Source organism: Leptidea sinapis, chromosome 10, assembly GCF_905404315.1.
Source record: "Leptidea sinapis chromosome 10, ilLepSina1.1, whole genome shotgun sequence".
In the NCBI taxonomy this organism is placed as follows: Eukaryota; Metazoa; Arthropoda; class Insecta; order Lepidoptera; family Pieridae; genus Leptidea; species Leptidea sinapis.
Genome location: NC_066274.1, coordinates 13382903 through 13401571, shown reverse-complemented (window position 1 = coordinate 13401571; position 18669 = coordinate 13382903). Strand labels below are relative to the sequence as shown.

The following is an 18669-nucleotide window of genomic DNA, read 5'->3' as shown; positions in this document are numbered from 1 at the left end:
GTTGGCGAATTTCATTGTAACGTAAATCGACTATACAGTGCCTCTATATAATACTTTCTAATTATATACAATTTGGCATTATTTACTTCAATCGGTAATACTACGAGTGTTACGTGTTTACTTATCGTCAAATTACGTGGCACTATTTTTAAAAAGACATATATACATAGCATAAAAAATCTCCAAATAACAGTAGTTATCTCTGGAAACGTCTGAGACGCTGTAAATATATAAAAGTGTTTCAATAAGGAATGATTATTATATTTGTCAAATGGGTAAAATGTATATACTTAATTCTATTTATATCCAAAAATTTATATTATGGCGCAAAGTTTCTATGAGGCCATTTGCATTGCGAGTTATGAGTTTTTGCAAGTAGCGACATGCTTTACAACACTGCCCCAATTATATGCTTTCTTCCGGCCGAAGATTAAATAGCGACTATATTCATAGTGTTAATTTCTATATTTTTTTCCCTGACATACCAAATGAGAGTAGGTAATTAACAATAAAGATATTAATTAATATCTTAAAATATTATAGATTACAGCAAATTTACGCCGAAATCAATAAATTTACAATTGTTTTTCAAGCATTGGTTACTAAAATACAGGAGTTGTATCGAAACTAATGTTTGTATTTAAGACTAGCCCGTAACGTCGTCTTTGTGAACGCTATAGAGCAGCAAAATTACTATGCCTGCACGTAGCGTGATAATATTATGTAGCCTATAATAATATGTTGTCCCGACCTCTTCTATTCATGCACGATTTGAATTAACGCTATTCAGTAGCTTTTGCGTTTTGCGCAAACATACATTATATAAGACAAGCAAATACCAATTATATGTATTAAGTACCTATATAGTTATGCTAGTTCTATGGCTTCAGTTTTGCTCGTAGAACAAACTCAAAGCATTCTTTAAAATATTCGATGTACAGTTTTTACTTTCCTACGATTTTATTATATGTATAGATGCTGGAGGAGGAGGAGAATAAAAGTTAAGCAGGTATGTATTAATAATTATTTATTTACATCACTAGATAATACCTACATAATTTTAGGTAAAAAATTGTCAGGTTCGCATAAAATTTTATATTAGTAGAATAACTATTTATTTAATTAACTGTAAAGACACCTTTACTTATTTATTTATTAGGAAGCCAACGTGCATACAACTATCTTAATCTATAGATACATTCAAAAATCTTTAATAATGTTGTATACTCCACTTACAGGCTCGACATGCTTAATAGTATTATATACATCCTTTATTAAACTAAAACTTTGGAAAAAAAATAACAAATTAAAGTCTCAAGCAAAACCTTGTCCAATTTAACCCCCAGAAGACTCAAGTTTGCGCGTTTACCGCAAAAAAAAACCCATTTGCCGTATCACCGCTCTTCGAGAACACTTCCCTTAAAGCCTCGCCTAGTATCGGAATACTGGGTCTCGAAATCTCGAGCAATTGCCAATTCCGTGGCCATCTGGAGGGCAAAGCCAAACTGGCTTCAAAGAAACTGGGCGTCATAAATAGAGCACGGCAATACTTCAAGCCGGCCCACATTCTAGCGCTCTACAAAGCGCAGATCCGGCTTCACATGGAGTATTGCTGTCATCTCTGGTCTGGCGCACCCCAGTATCAGCTCGATCCATTTGACCGCGTGTAACGCAGAGCAGCTCGAATTGTCGGGGACCCAGTACTCTGTGAACGGCTGGATCACTTGGCGTTGCGTAGAGACGTCGCTTCATTGTGTGTCTTCTACCGCATTTATCACGGGGAGTGTTCCGAAGAGCTGTTCAACCTGATTCCTGCCGCCAAATTTCACCTTCGCACGACACGCCACAAGTTACGATATCATCCCCACCATCTGGATGTGTGGCGGTCCTCCACAGTGCGGTTTTCAAGGAGCTTTCTTCCTCGTACTACGAAGCTGTGGAATGAGCTTCCTTGTGCGGTGTTTCCGGGACGATACGACATGGGTACCTTCAAGAAAATCGCGTACACCTTCCTTAAAGGCCGGCAACGCTCTTGTGATTCCTCTGGTGTTGCAGGAGAGTGTGGGCGGCAGTGATCACTTAATACCAGGTGACCCGTATGCTCGTTTGTCCTCCAAAAAAAAAAACTATGTTCTTACTTAATAACCAAGAAAAACTAAAAAATAAAACAATAACTACGAACAATGACTAACCATCTTGCAGTACTTTCATAGTTTTTTGACTTCTTTTTTTTTAAACATGGGGCAGAGTGCTGAAAAATATCTATACCAGCTCTTTTAACAAAGGGGAGGATCTGCCTAGATTCGATCTAGTTAATTCAGGCCTACCTGAACGTTAGTTTTTTGATAACATGTGACCAAGCATTACGCTTTGGTACCGCCAATTGAACCCAACTCAACAGACTTGGGCAATCGACCCCTCCATCTATAACATTTTTTAGGAAAGAGAGATCAGTGTAGGTGTTAACCTTTTTATGTATTTTATCCTTGTATGCTAGGTGCCGTAAGAATTTCTTCTGGACTCTCTGTACCCTATTCTTATGTATTTGATAATATGGGTTCCATGCAATAAAACAGTATTCAAGTCTGCTTCGAACAAGTGAATTAAAAGTGCTAAAGACTTTCTAAAGGCCTTTGTATTCCTGATGATGAATCCCAACAATTTTAGTAAATTATTAACCTTTATATTATATCCATTACCTACTACAAGCCTACAACTTATCTGTGATTAACTAATAATTTAAACTATAAGAATATAGGACAATCATAATATGTATTTGTAAATTTCAACGATTTCAGGCAGGCTTGCAGCCACACACTATGTTTTCGCTTGTTTTGGCTGTTAGTTGCATAACATAAAAGAATTAATTGGAAAGAAAGTCTATTCTGGATTACGAATATGATATCTTGACTGACGATGATGATAACCAGCCTAGCGAAACTCTCTAACAAAACAGCAATTGCATGAAAAGTGCAGTCATTGATAGATTGACAGAACTGATGTCGGCTTTAATCTTATAAAAAACGGAGATAGCAGAAATCCACTAAGTTTTAAGCATAGACCAAGTTACTTCACTTGGTCTATGGTTTTAAGCAACTGTTCGATTTCAAACTTAGCCGGATTATTCTTCATCGCCATAATATTATTTTAATTACTTTTTAATTTTAATGTTAAATTACTGCACGTTTCATATTGAACTAAATTTCAATTTTTACTTAGGCAGTCCCGCCTCTTGTTACGTAGTATTTCCATCCTCTTTGATTATAACTACCATGTTTAAAGTCATTATTTAGTTATCGCTGTATGGTCAAAGAGCTATGGTCTGCCCAAGATGGGCAAACGAAAAATTAGTATCTTGTCGAAACATGAGTTTGACATTGACAATTACAAGTAACTGTTAGCTGACAGCTGTCGCCTGTCATACATAATAACAATTATTTGTAAACAAACATTTTGCCTTTGTATTTACTATTTACAGGCATTTACTGAAAATTTAAAACTCTTTAAATAAAAGAAACACTAAATAGATCTGTGAACTAAAGTCTCCTAACGAAAAAATAAAAGCTTTATTAATTAAAATGTCCGGCGAGGATTGTGAAGGGCTGGACCGTGGTGAAAACGATGGACTTAAATCGGATAAAATGTTTACTCTCAAAAAGTGGAATGCTGTTGCAATGTGGAGCTGGGATGTAGAATGTGATACTTGTGCTATTTGCAGAGTACAAGTTATGGGTAAGTTGTTATATCATCAATTTTATTCTTTAAATATATAATTATATCAGGAATCACTATATTGGTAATCTACAATTGATATGCTAGCGAATTTAGGCTCCAGTGTGCATTTAAGGAGTGCTGTTATTATAATTATTACTTATCATTGTATATTATAATAATAAGTAATTGGCAATAGGCAATATTAATACTATCCTTCTAACTGGAACCCAAGAGGTTCTTCACTTACTTATAAAGTTTGTAGGTTTCAATGCAAAAGGTGCACTCAGTAACTATCTAATCCAGTTGAAAAACTTCATCATTATTTTAACACTATGGTAAACAATAAGTACAAAACTTGATTTTTGAGACGAGCAGGATGTTCACCTGATAGCAAGTGGTACACCCTGCCCATTATAATACAGTGCCACTCAGGATTCTTGAAAAACCCCAAAAGCGCTCATCACCTTGAGACATGTACACTTGACTTGACACCATTTGCCGAGTAATTTAACTAGCTACTGTGCCCTTTAGACCAAAACATAGAAATGCTTACACATTACTGCTTCACGGCAGAAATAGGAGCTGTGATAATGTGATAAGATAATCTAACAAATAATGTCAGGTTACTAGACTTATTAATTGAATAGTTCCACCAGTGTGAAAATTATAATATAATATTTTTTTTCGGTGGTTTCCATTGACATACAATTAACAACTATATTCACAATCAATCATATTAGCTAGAGTTTTATAGAAAAGAATTTACCAAATAAGGTGTAAACTTGAATGAATGTCAATTCAGAATTTCTCAACCAGAAAGAAGCCAGCTGTTGTATTCACACTGCTCCTTCATGATCCACTTTATACTTTTAAACCCAAGCTGGTTCCATTAGGTAAAATAATAATTGTCCAGTAGGTATATGATAAATTAATAAATTGGTATCACTTTAGTCACTAAATTGTAGTGCAAAGTAATTGAGCTCCTGCTTATTTGTTACTAAAGCATCCAAGTTCCCGGAAAATGACGAAAGTTTTATCCTATGGTCCTTTTTTTTTAAACAAGGTGGGAATGTCGTGACCCGGTGTACCATATTGATGGCCCGGTATCGGGTATACGGCAAATGAGAAATGCTAACATATATACAATAATAAACATTATATAAGTGATAACACTGAAAATAAATGCTGATGAGAACAGTTTTATACGAAACAACATAAACTAATAAAATATTTTTTATTGTAATGATGTCTATATACAATTAACAAATTTATAATACTTAAAAACTACTAGAAACATTCCTTCATTAGTACTGATAACAATATTAAGTACGTCATACTCAAAAATCAATATAAATTAAAAATTACTTACTAGTTGGTCTAACTTATATCATATTCTTTACATAATAAAAGAGAAGGCTAGTGACTATTGATACATTTAAAACATTTTAATTAAATATAAGTATATTAAATGTAATAATTTATGCGTTGGCATCTTTTGGCATGTTGTTGGCTTAACATACTTAATTTATTTTTACATTGGAAAATATTGTAATAATACTAGTTGACCCTGCATGGTAGGTTGTCTGTGGGTGTAGGTAGCTTATAGTGGGTTGCAAATTGTAATATTACGGTTTTGACAATATAACTGCAACATATATATAAATCTCTTATCCTTATTTAATTTTTTTTTTTATGGAATAGGAGGACAAACGAGTGTACGGGTCACCTGGTGTTAAGTGATCACCGCCGCCCACATTCTCTTGCAACACCAGAGGAATCACAAGAGCGTTGCCGGCCTTTAAGGAAGGTGTACGCGCTTTTTTTTTAATTGTCATCTGATATTTCAACTAAATTTAAAAATTCACTAAAAATAAATTTTTATTCAATTAAAATTAAAGTTACAGGTTGCCTGGTAGAAATTGCTCTTAAGTGATAAGGCCACCTATTGATTTTTGTTATGTTTAATTATCTTGTGGTGTGCAATAAAGATATATTTCATTTCATTTCATATTGCTTTGTGACAATCTCTAGTGGATGGCCAAATTTATTATAATTGGTTTTTGTTGTAATTTGTCAATTATTATCAAAGAAAAATTTATAAAAGTAAACATAAGTCTATCGGTAATATACCTAAGTTACTAAATAAATATAAACCATTTTATTTATTTGAATTGAAACTAGATTGCCTACGCTACCATAATATAGAATTATTCAATAATCTTTTTGAAAAACTACCTAACTACATGTAAACATCTATATTATAGTTTGGAAATGGGTCGCCAAAACAGGTCTTGAATATGGATGCATAAGTACTTGAATAAATGAAAAAAATATCTATTAATGTTTTAAGAGATTCATATCCCCTTGTAATAGAGTGTGAAAGTGTGTATTTTTATTTTAAAATTATTGAAAAATTGGTGAATAGTTTTGTTTAAATTATTTAACAAATAGAGTTTCAGACTCTACTTTTGATAAAGTATTTTTTTTTTTATGTTTTAGTAGGTTTTATGCTACTGGCTCATAATTAAGGAATTATATCATTGGTAACTATTAGGCAGTAAGTTGTCGAAAAAGAAAGAGTTTGTTTAGCTAGGCGGCTGAAAGAGAAGGAAAACATTTAGCTGGCGTTATTTGTATGTGATTAAGGCCTGAAATGGATTTATAAACCTGCACATAAACATTTTAATAAATAGAAATAGTGACTCAATACGGGTCCACTAAACAGAGAAACCTTGCGATGATGGATCGCAACGTTGGTAGCGATTTATTCCATTGCAAATCGGTACTCGTATTTAGGCATGATGTCACATACACGAAATCAATTTCACGAGTTTGGTGTTCTTATGCTACAATTAGATTTTGCTCCTTAGTTATCAAATTAGCACTTTTTGATAATGATGATATTCACGAATTTTTTTTCACAAAGTAATTTGACCCTAACTAGGCATAGCCTACATACTATGGGTGCAAGACAGCGATATATTTAATACGATATACATACTTAAAAATACATAAATCATAAAAATATCCATAGTCATCATGCAAATGAAACGAACAGCGATTCAAACGCACCCCGCGTTAGTCTAGCTCAGTAGGCAGGGTCTATATGAGTGGTCAACTATACTTAAAAGGGTACTTTAAATACGCGTACCATCTGTGGTGTAAGTCTATGCTTTCCGTGCGTTAAAATCTTAAAGCAAGTTGTGAAAACCCTTGCACATTTTTAGCGACCAAACGTCAAGATAGCGTAGAACTAAGGAGTTCAGTCATAATTTGTATTTAAACACATATGCTCATGTCACCGGTTATTTGTCCAAAAAAGAAACCAGTGCTCAGGGAATCCTTAAATGTGAGACAGTCGACAACACAGTATGCTATGGGAATACACCCAGGGTTCCAGAAGGCTGTTCTTTTGACCAGACTGGTTGACTTTTCGCGCACACTGGCATTTTAAGTATTGAAAATTTGAATCCACCAAACTTTGATATTGTTACCTACATATTCAACTTAAATAATTTGTGATAGTTAATAAATTAAATCTCGTACGCAATAGTAGTGTTTTGTTACAAATAAATGGTGGGTACCTATATGATAACATTAGTATGTGAGTTGATTATTAAATTTTAATTTCCCTTGACTTTCCTAACATCCACTTGGGAATGGCTTTATATTGGCAATTGAACTTAATCGACGTGATCTAGCTTTTCTGCCAGTCATCTTATTTTCAATCTGTTCAAGGCTTTTGCCACGTGTTTCAGGCACACATACAATCACAAAAAATAAACCTACAAAGCAAATACAACCAAAGAGCCAAAAGGTTCCCGAAGGGCCAATAGCAAGTAGGATATTTTGAAATGTTTTTGTCACCACAAATGAACACAACCAGTTAAAACCTGTTATAATCGAAGCAGCTGCACCTCTTATTTTAGCTGGTAATATTTCTCCCATCATAAGCCAGGGTATTGGTCCAAAAGCCAACGAGAAGCCAAGCAAATATACCATTAGACACGTTAATGGCAACCATCCTAAAGATGAAACATCTAAATGGGCCTCGTCTCGCGCATAGAAAAATGCGCCTAAAATTGTTAGAGTGATGGTCATTGTAACAGATGACACATAAAGTAATAATTTACGACCCGCTCTGTCAATTAACCCTGTCGCTATGAACGTGGACACGAAATTGACTATACCCACAATAATTGTTGATAAGTTCTTGTCTATTGAGCTACCAGTCATTTCGAATATTTGCACGGTGTAGAAAATAACGGCATTGATACCCGACAATTGTTGGAAAGCCATTAGTCCAAGCGAAATAGATATAGATTTTAAGTACTTTCTATTAAACAATTCTGCCAACGATGAATCGCTGCCCAATTCGGCGTCAGTTAAGGCTATATCGCGCATTTCATTGTCAATCTTCGCCTTTTTACCTCTGAGCCATTGCAGAGCTTTCCTGGCTTCTTCGGTCCTGCCTTGGGACAAATACCATCTCGGTGTTTCTGGGATAAGAAACATCAAAGCAAGGAAGGGTACGGGCAAACAGGCTCCAAGGTAAGCAAGTTGCGACCAATCTAAATACATTCCGGCGGCATAACATATAAGTATACCGATATTTCCTATCGCAGTTGGGAATAAGCCTAAAGTACCCCTTACTTCCGGTTGTATAGTTTCACCGAGATAAACCGGGAATGCTAATGATCCGATGCCGACACACAAGCCGCAGATGGCGCGGCCAGCTAGGACTAGGTCAACCACGTTTGCTGCTGCGATCAGCATCCATCCGATGATGAAGGGGAAGGCAGTGATCAATATTGTTTTTCTTCTACCGATATAATCAACTAACGGTCCGCCTATAATTCCTCCAGCTAGAGCTGCTAGTGGCATGAGACCACCAACCCAACTGCCCTGCAAAATTAAAATTAAAGTTATAATTTATCCGAATAAAAACTTTACCACTTTTAATATTAGCGACACGGACTAGTAAAAAAAAGGACTCCGCGCCGTGATAGTAGCAAGTGAAGCACCGTTATGCTAGTGTGTGTGCGGTTACGGGGGATACTAGTTACACAATTTTTTCTCCCTTAAATAATCATATATGGCCACAAATACTTATATAGTATCGTTTTTACACTTTTTCACAACGCACGACGGAAGTTTTAAAATACTTTATTGAGACGCAAACTGATCTGTCACAGACGATGACAATTCTCATAATGGCCGCCTATCGGCCTTTGTGTGCGTGGGGCTATGTATTTACACGTTAATCGGCTTGTTTTGGTGTTACACTGTTGTGTAAGGTGACACGGAGTCCTTATTTTTTTACTAGTCCGTGAGTAGCGTATGGTATATTTGTATTACTTCTTCTTTCGTGACCGATATCCTTGTGCTATTTTCCATAGTGACTAGTGCAGGTGAAGTGTACGCTGAGGAAAAACCGACAATCATAGAACCCAGCGAGACCGCGACCGCAGCCAATACCTGAAATGTTAAAACAATATTTAAATTATATTCACCTAGATTGTTACTCAATTCCATCATTTTTTTAAATGTCTGCTTCAACTTATATAAACACTTTATGGGTTACAATTTACGCTAATAATTAGACCGCGTCTTGCTCGGATTTTTATGAATGTACAAAACTTGAACAAAATAAAAACTAACAGGACATCTGGATTTGAACCGGTGTCTTCTGCTTTCCGGATTACCTAACGTCCTATTTTCTGAGCTATTATAGTCTTGTACATATATTGGCGAAATTTACCTTTGTATTCTAGTATTATTGTAGCTGTTTCTCATTAAAACACACACATAACTATAAGATAAAACTACATTTTTTTTATTGAAACTAAGCTAGATCAATTTATCGTCCCCGAAATCCCCTGTATACAAAATTTTATGAAAATCGTTGGAGCCGATTCCTAGATTCAGATTATATATATCTATATATATATATATATATATACAAAAATTGCTCGTTTAAAGATAAAAGATACTAATATGTCTTTTGGTCTTAATAGATAGGTTTCAGTTAAGTAACGTTTTTATTATTATTTTATTTAACCCGACGTTGAATGACCTTTTCAGAGCACGTTTTTTAGGGAGAGTGTAGGTATATAATAAATAATAATTAAAAAAGCGGCCAAGTGCGAGTCGGACTCGCCCATGAAGGGTTCCGTTGCAGCTCCAGTAACAGAATATAAATTTCTTGTAGTTCGTTGTAACTTTGATCGATGTCTTCAATTAAGTTATCGATAATATGATTTATGACGTATTAAAAAACTACTTACTAGATCTCGTCGGAAATTTGCATGGTAATGTACATCATATATTTTTTTAGTTTTATCATACTCTTATTTTAGAAGTTACAGGGTGGGACACATTTTACCACTTTGGTTAGTGGTTAGTGTCTTGCGCAAACTATTTTAGTTTAGAAAGAAAATATATTAAAAACCTCTATATATTTTTTTAAGAACTGTCCATAGATACCCCACACGAATGGGTTTGATGAAAAAAATTTTGAGTTTCATTTCTATGTATGGGCAACCCCCAAAATTTATTGTTTTTTTTTTTTTTATTTTTGTGTAAAAATCGTAATGCGGTTCACTCAATACATCTACTTACCAAGATTCAACAGTATAGTTCGTATTGTTTCGGTAAAAAGTGGCTGTGACATGTGGACGGACACACATGACGAAAATATAAGGGATCTGTTCGAGGATCACCTCGAAGTACAGTAATCTAGCTCCATGCTTTAAATCCTCTATTAAAGATTCTAATACAGTTAAATAACCATTACATCATCCAAACGAGTGTTGTAATGAAATTCAGTACAACATAAGGATTCATATTATGAGTGTAGATAAAGTCTTGTATGCAACTGTTAATAATTAGGTATTAAAACACTCATGTGATACTGTTCTTTATATCCCTTATTGTACAACAGTTGCATAAATAACTAATACCCGCTACTCTAGTACCATCTTATTTCTACGCGCTCACACATCTCAAATCCCTCAGTAATTTAATGCGTGATATTTCCACAATTATCACAAGCTGTATATATTTCAGTACTAATCCACCATGGATTCATAATTATTAATATGTAATGAAAATATTATGATTGCAATGCGAGCCTGTAAACCAATTGTATCGACAATTTATATGCATTCATTCGCTGTGATTGTGACCACTTTAGCTTCGTCTAGATCAGGGGTGCTCAAGCTTGAACTGCTGGCGATCTACCTCAAAATTGTTAGACTACGATCGATCGGCTCTGAGAGGCTTCAAGTATGTGTGATGAAGGATTGTCGTCTTGGTAGAGTGTCACGATGACATAGATATTAGTTTTGCGCACAATTTGCATTTTTTTTTGTCAAGGTAAGTGTAGGTCTGCTCGAAAATGTCAATGAAAAAACTCATAATTATTATTCAAAATTGCGAGTTTATCGGTTCTTACAAAACAAACGAGTTCTAAGGTTCTAAGCTTAACTAAAAAGCGACTTTGGATGTTGAATCTGCATGACACTGCATGTTCTAAGTATACTTTTTATAAGATGGTACGTAATAAACGATTTTAGTTTATTATACCGGATTTTTTTCTCGAGATCTACTCAAAAAGCACTCGCGATCGACCTGTCGATCCCGATCGACCGTTTGAGCACCCCTGGTCTAGATATAGTGTCTTGGTAGGTACTTAGTTTAATATGATACAAGTTATGACCACAATACATTGAACTTGTAGGATTTTATTTCTTTTTCATTTAAAAAATTTCATTAATTAATTCTTCGCGAGTACATTAAGTTAAACGATACCAATTCAGAACTTGATATATTCGGTGGTGGGCTGGTCGGGTTTAAAGAAAGTATTGTTAAACACTTAGCTGGTACTCAATCTGCATTTGTCAAATGAGTAGTTATTTCTTTTTTTTTCCTCTTCATTATTTTAATAAGTTAAAGTTATAATTTGTACTTTAATTTTTTATTCTTTTTTGTTTTTATTATAGCTTAGATAGTATTAGTTCTAATTTTCAGAAGTAATTAGGGAGTATTTTTTGTAATTTTTATGTTCACCATAGTTGTCGTATACTTTAGAACTACTAATTGTAACATTAGATTAAGAAAATTGTATTGTATATTATGTGGTGTGCTTTAATAAATAAAATACAGATACATCTATATCACTACATCCTATGAAACAAGGTCCTCCACCGCGTCTGTCTGTCTGTTCGCGATAAACTCAAACACTACTGCTCCTATCTTCACGCTGTTTACCAATGGATAGCGTGGTTTCCGAGGAGGGTTTTAGTATACTAGGATGCCGCAGTCGCTCGTTAAACACACAAAACAATTAAAAATTATTGTGTTTTTATCAATCAGCTAAATTTGTAAATCATGTTTGTTTTTGATTATAATAATTGAATCAAGTTGAAATTCAAAATTCTGTCTCGACAATAACCTAGAAAATTTCGAAAACTTTCTGTGAGTTCCAAAATTTTTAAAATCGGTCCAGAAATGGCCGAGAAACAATTGAGAGTCACCCGGTGGGTGCTCCGCTCAGATTCGCTCAATAAGTTTGTTGGAGATGTCGGTAAAAATGAGTCTTTGAGACAACAAAATAATGTATGGTGGAATTGTGTATCTTATATAAGTTCTACAGGAAAGTTGAGTTGAGTTAAAGATGACATACTATATCCATTTTAATATTTTTGAAAATTAGCAATTAAGAGGAACAAACATAAACTTGTTATGCCTACTACTCGGTTGGGTCGAGTTAGTAAGTCTTTTGTTGGGCGATGTATATGCTTCTACAATATGATCCCAGAAAATGTACAAAACAAATGTGTTACGAAATTTAAGAGAATTTTTAAAAAAGTTTGTGTGGGAACGGTTCTGAATGACACCACGGACTGGGAATAAAGCCCTGAGTTATAAATGTTTATTGTACGATATCACATTGTAATCCATATTTTATATTAAAAAAAAGCCCGCTGAGTTTCATGCGCCCATTATTCTCAGGTCTGAGGCAGTCTCTTTTGAATGGGTGGTAGTTTTTGACGTTCAATAAGTGATTTTAAATCCTATTTTGAATAAAAATATTTGAATTTGAATAAAGTAGTCATGGAAATTGGTAATAAAAATAATGAAGGATCCCAAATCGAAATAAAACTATGCTATCTTAGTTGGACTAAACTGCACTCTATAAAGTAATCCCCATTAAATCCGTTCATTAGTTTAGGAGTTCACTGGAAACAAACACCAGGACACTAGACTTATATACATTAAGATAACAAAAACTCGGACATCAAATTAAAGTAAGTACTTTGCTACGATGAAATTACAACTGAGCCTACTAAATATTAAACAAGGGCAAATTTAATTGTGTCTCTGCCTATTTTGTGAATATTAAGATTTGTTTTGTTATGAATTTATAAGTTTTAAACGAGCACAAGAACATATTCTGTTATTTAGAAATTAAATGAAATTTATTTATTTGTGTGAGTTAGGTTTTAACACAAAGTGACATACAAATCACGAGTGTAAGCTTGTCACGCACACTAAAGTAATAAACCTGGCTTGTTTTCATCGGATGTCTAGCATCTATATAGACCAGGGATGGTCAAGCTTGAACTGCTGGCGATCTACCTCAAAATATGTAGACTACGATCGATAGGCTCTGAGAGGCTTCAAGTATGTGTGATGAAGGATTGTCGTCTAGGTAGAGTGTCACGTTTTAGTTTTGCGCAAAATATGCATTTTTTTAGTCAAGGTAAGTGTAGGTCTGCTCGAAAATGTCAATGAAAAAACTCATAATTATTATTCAAAATTGCGAGTTTATTAGTTCTTACAAAAAAAGTGACTTTGGATGTTGAAGCGTGACACTGCATGTCCTGAGCATACTTTTCATAAGATGGTACGTAATTACCGATTTTAGTTTAGTATACCGAATTTTTTTCTCGAGATCGACTCAAAAAGCACTCGCGATCGACCTGTCGATCCCGATCGACCGTTGGACACCCCTGATCTAGACGTAAAAATATTTAGTTTTAAACAAGTTTGATATATTATATTGAATTTTCACATCTGACGTTTTAAAGTTGTTTAACGATAGGTGTGCGATGTGCCCTTTATATGTATACATGTATTGTGAGGAGGAAGGAAAACAATAGGTATATTATTTCATGCCTCACTATATTATGACTAAAGAACGTACATTGTCTGTACAAATATAGAGACCGAATTGTATGAAAATATTTACTTACGGCCGTCCCCAATATGCTATCTACAGATAGAGATACATTACTACCTAGGTATATATTATTATAGTCCCCCTGAAAACGAGATCTAGAAAGGTCTTGAAACATCGGGTTAACTAAAACAAAAATGTAACTTTTACGCAAACGTCTAATGTAAAACCGTTAAAAATAACGGGTTTTAATCCTTTAAAAGTGTTTTATTTAAATATCTTCTATTTTGGTAATTAGCTGTCAATAATCTCGAGCTGTCCCAATATACCCGATAAGACATTCTTATCGCCTTATATTGGGACGCGTGATTTGCAATTTCCATACAAACTTCTATCTTTGGTAAGCTATACGTCGACCCATTGACAGCGTGCACGGATACCGACATACCGGTGATTGGCGATAAGTTGGGACAGAAAAGTTGATAGTTACGATTTTTATCTCAAGTAAGAGATATACTGAATATTGGGAACGGCCGTTAGTCGTACCCACGAGTAGGGTTACCATACGTCCGGATTAATCCGGATGTGTCCGGACTTTTATACTCTAGTCCGGATTTTGTCCGGCTCTCTAAGTTGTCTAGAACTCTTTTCTTAATTAGATGGAATATAGTTATAAAGCACATATTAACTAATACCAAATATGTCTTTTATCTTTACGAGAAACGAAATTTAAATGCGATCAACTTATTATTCTGGTCTTTTATCATTTCGATAAAGGTAAAGCTTTTTGCGGGACTTTCCATATTGCGAGCTTGTATGAAAGTTCTGCCTAAGCCTCTGGAAGATTAAAGGTGTATTATAAGGTATACAAAAAATATATAGTGCCTATATTTCTTTTACATGCAGATACAGTATCATACAATGATAAAATAAAACTAACTGGCCCGTGCGATTACTTCGTCTAGAACAGGGGTGCTCAAGCTTGAACTGCTGGCGATCTACCTCAAAATTGTTAGACTACGATCGATCGGCTCTGAGAGGCTTCAAGTATGTAAGGATTTTCGTCTAGGTAGAGTGTCACGATGACATGGATATTACTTTTGTGCAAAATATGTATTTTTTTAGTCAAGATAAGTGTAGTGTCTGCTCTTAAATCTCAATGAAAAAACTCATAATTATAATTCAAAATTGCGAGTTTATTATTACAAAACAAACGCGTTCTAAAGTTCTAAGCTTAACTAAAGAGTGACTTTGGATGTTGAAGCGTGACACTGCATGTCCTGAGCATACTTTTCATAAGATGGTACGTAATTACCGATTTTAGTTTATTATACCGGATTTTTTTGTCGAGATCGACTCAAAAAGCACTCGCGATCGACCTGTCGATCCCGATCGACCGTTTGAGAACCCCGGGCTTAGAGTAAAGTAGAAATAATGAAATGACAATATTAATTATTAATTTAAAATATTTAAATCTACAAAGTAATTTATTAGTATTATAATATTAAGTTTTTATATATTAATTAGTTTTTACATACGGTAACCGATGGCGCATCCTAAAATAGTCTGTGCAAGTAATCCTATTAATTGTAAGTATACCTACTCTATGATAATACAATGTATAATTATATTTAACTGTCAGAAGATGACAAAGCATTTTTTTTTCAATTTGTTAATTTTTAAAGTGATAACCCTCACTTCTGGGATTAATTACATAAATAAAACAATCTGATAGTTGAACTAGACTAATCAACGTCACTCTAACGGTTGGCTCAGTTGGAAGAGCGCTCGTACGGAACGCATCGTACATAAATTTTGTTTTCAAATTTAATTTGTGTATTTATTTTTCTTCAACAGAGGCCAATATAAGCTTGTATTTGAATCATTAAATTTAATGAAGAATTGCTTTAGTAATCCGTGCCCATATATAATTCGAAAATTACTAGCTTTTTCTTCTAGTAATAATTTAGGATGAATATTAGCTGCTTTTTTAATTAGCGAAAATGTATGATTTTTTTTTTTTATATTCTTTTTTACGTTTAATTTTAATATTTTATATATTCAATATTATTTGTATAAATCAAATTATAAATTTTAATATAAATTTCCTTTTGAGTATACTTATAAAAAAGAATAACGAAGCGAACAGATTTATGCAATAATTAATGTTTAAAATATGTATATACTAATATTATAAAGTTTGTGAAGTTGTAGGTAATTCCGGTAATGTAATTCCTGGATATACTTAACCGATATTGAAAATTCTTTTACCAATAGAAATCCACATTATTTGTAAGTGTCGTATTCTATAACTATATCTAACATAACATGAAAATAGTGTAGAAATTAGAAAAATGTGGTAGTCAGAATTGCATAGTAGGTAAGCCAGAGAAAAAAAGGTTGAAAGAAACATGTTTCTTACGAACGCTGCGTTTACGATGAGAGATAATATTATATGGATGTTATTTATAAATATGCATTCATTCATAAAAATGCTGATTTTGCTAGGGGAAAATCTTATGGGTTCTCACTGACATGCTCATGGCTGGCGCACGCAATAAATAAAATATTTATAGATAGACACATACCCCCTTATTCAATATATCATATCATAATAGTCTTCTAACGTAAAGCATTCCTAATTCTCACTCTGTCTTCTTCTATTGACCTAAGACAGAATGAGAAAAAACACTCCTTAGCGCCTGTTTAAAGTTAGCGGACCATTATGAATAAGGGGGTTAGATTTTGGATGGGTGAATCTCGTGACTTCGCGTCACCGAAATGCTTACAGCAGTATATCTGTAGCTATACAGCTGACGTATTGTGCAACGTGTGTGTATCGTGCGATCTGTATAACATCTTATAAGTGAAATTGGAGTGGATTTAGTGAAAAAATATTGTGCATTGTTGAAATAGAGTTTTTTTTCATTAATATATTACTCGATTATGTAAAATTTTAAATTCTTATAGCGTAGCTGATATTGACATATTTGCTGATTCCTTAGGCAAATTCCCCAACACCATTTGCAGCATCATTGGTATATCATGGATCTTTAATAATGTTATAATTGGAAAATTGATGTAACTGTGTGTAACACATTTATTAATTTAAAAAACAAATGTTTAATTCATAACTTATTCTATATAATACCTAAAATTAATTATTTCTGTGCATGCTGTGTTTATTTGTAAGTAATCACTACATTTAGTTCCTAGTTTTTAGTTCTACTTTTTATATTTGTGTGTATTATTGTTAGTGATTGTAAATAAACCTAATAAATAAATAAATAAATATGATTGAAAATAAGTATTAAAAATAAATTAAAATTATTATTTTTTAAACAAAAAGAAACATCAAATTTGTATATGGTTACAATTGTAAATGCGGACGAAGTGGAGGGAAACAACTAGTCAGTTAAAGTAGGTGGTTAAAAAAAATGATTTAAATTGAATGGTATCTAAAGTATTTACTTTACTTATTAAATAATAAGCTATATGTTTAACTCTCTATGTAACAAATTCACCAGTAATTTATCAACGAAATGGCATTTTAATCATTGCTATGGTTAATGTTTTATACGGCTGGCAACAATAAATCATATTATGTACCTAGTGTAGTCATAACGTATGTATTTTTGTCATGGTTTCTAAGTTTGCCAATGAAATATAATATGATTAATTTGGTGAATCAAAATCATTAATGATTTCGCAGAGCTATGTTTGAACTTCAGACAAATCTCTGTGCAGCAGTAATACACATTATCCGTTTAACGGTAAGTTATTTTCTTAGATCATAAACGTCTAGCAGCCGTTTTCAATAAGCTATCTATCCTTAGTTTAATTACTAGAGGTAGACAATCCTATCTATCCTTTTACGCTTACTTACATTTTAATAACATCTAACGTATATTGGACATAACAATGGATAGATAAGATCTTGTCATTAAACGGTGACAGCGATTTATCCGTAACGTGAGATACGTTATTGAAAACGGTCGTAGATAGACTACGATAGCTGTGTAAACGTCAAAAACAATCGAGTTTAGAACTAACCTCTATTTTTATCAATATACTAACACAAACCCCCTTATTCATAATAGTCTGCTAACTTAAAGCATTGCTAATTCTCACTCTGTCTTCTTCTATTGACCTAAGTCAGAATGAGAAAAAATACTCGCGGCTGTTTAAAGTTAGCGGACCATTATGAATAAGAGGGAAAGTGTCATACAAATCGCGAGTGTAACACGTATCTTGTGACGCATACTAAACTAATATTCCTGGCCTGTTTTTATCGGTTGTCCAACAGCAGGAGACTCTATCAAGACATATTTGATTCATATTTTATTGATATTCCACTTTTTAACTTAAACTATGCCAAGAATTACGAAGGTTCAACATATTCGGTGAAAACGTCAAAAAAAAATCTTAAATTCTAAAATACCCATACTTAAATAAACTACTTGAGAAAAAAAGGGATATACATAACAAAGAGAGAAAAATATTACGCATAGTATGTTTTCTGCATGTTTTGTCTGTGTGTGTGTGCGTGTGTGTGTGTGTGTGTGTGTGTGTGTGCGTGTGTGTGTGTGTGTGTGTGTGTGTGTGTGTGTGTGTGTGTGTGTTAGTGATTATGATTGTGAGTGATTTTTTTAATACAATAATTTAGGTGGTTGGACTGATGTCATTATTGTTTAATCTTATATATAAAATTCTCTTGTCACAATGTTCGTTTCCGTACTCCTCCGAAACGGCTTGACCGATTCTCATGAAAT

The 18669-nt window shown here is 33.7% G+C and overlaps 2 protein-coding genes across 3 annotated transcripts in view; one reads left to right on the top strand and one right to left on the bottom strand.

Annotated features, from left to right (window-relative positions):
• The window catches only part of LOC126966322 (facilitated trehalose transporter Tret1-2 homolog), a 68201-nt gene that overhangs the window by 48016 nt on the left and 1516 nt on the right, over positions 1 to 18669 (bottom strand). The window contains exons 2-3 of one of the 2 annotated variants that reach the window (XR_007729711.1): positions 9073 to 9192; positions 5441 to 8619 (exon numbers count right to left, since the gene is read on the bottom strand). Coding sequence is in view for 1 of the 2 variants with exons in the window: in XM_050810312.1 (XP_050666269.1) it covers positions 7357 to 8619; positions 9073 to 9192 (1383 nt within the window). In the remaining variant the exon portion in view is untranslated. Of the gene's footprint in view, positions 1 to 4932; positions 8620 to 9072; positions 9193 to 18669 lie in introns of those variants that run through there. The other variant, XM_050810312.1, reaches the window with a different exon arrangement.
• Positions 3449 to 18669, top strand: part of LOC126966361 (RING-box protein 2) — a 96973-nt gene continuing 81752 nt past the window's right edge. The window contains exon 1 of the mRNA XM_050810361.1: positions 3449 to 3732. Coding sequence (XP_050666318.1) covers positions 3579 to 3732 — 154 coding nt within the window. The 5' untranslated portion in view covers positions 3449 to 3578. The remainder of the gene's footprint in view (positions 3733 to 18669) is intronic.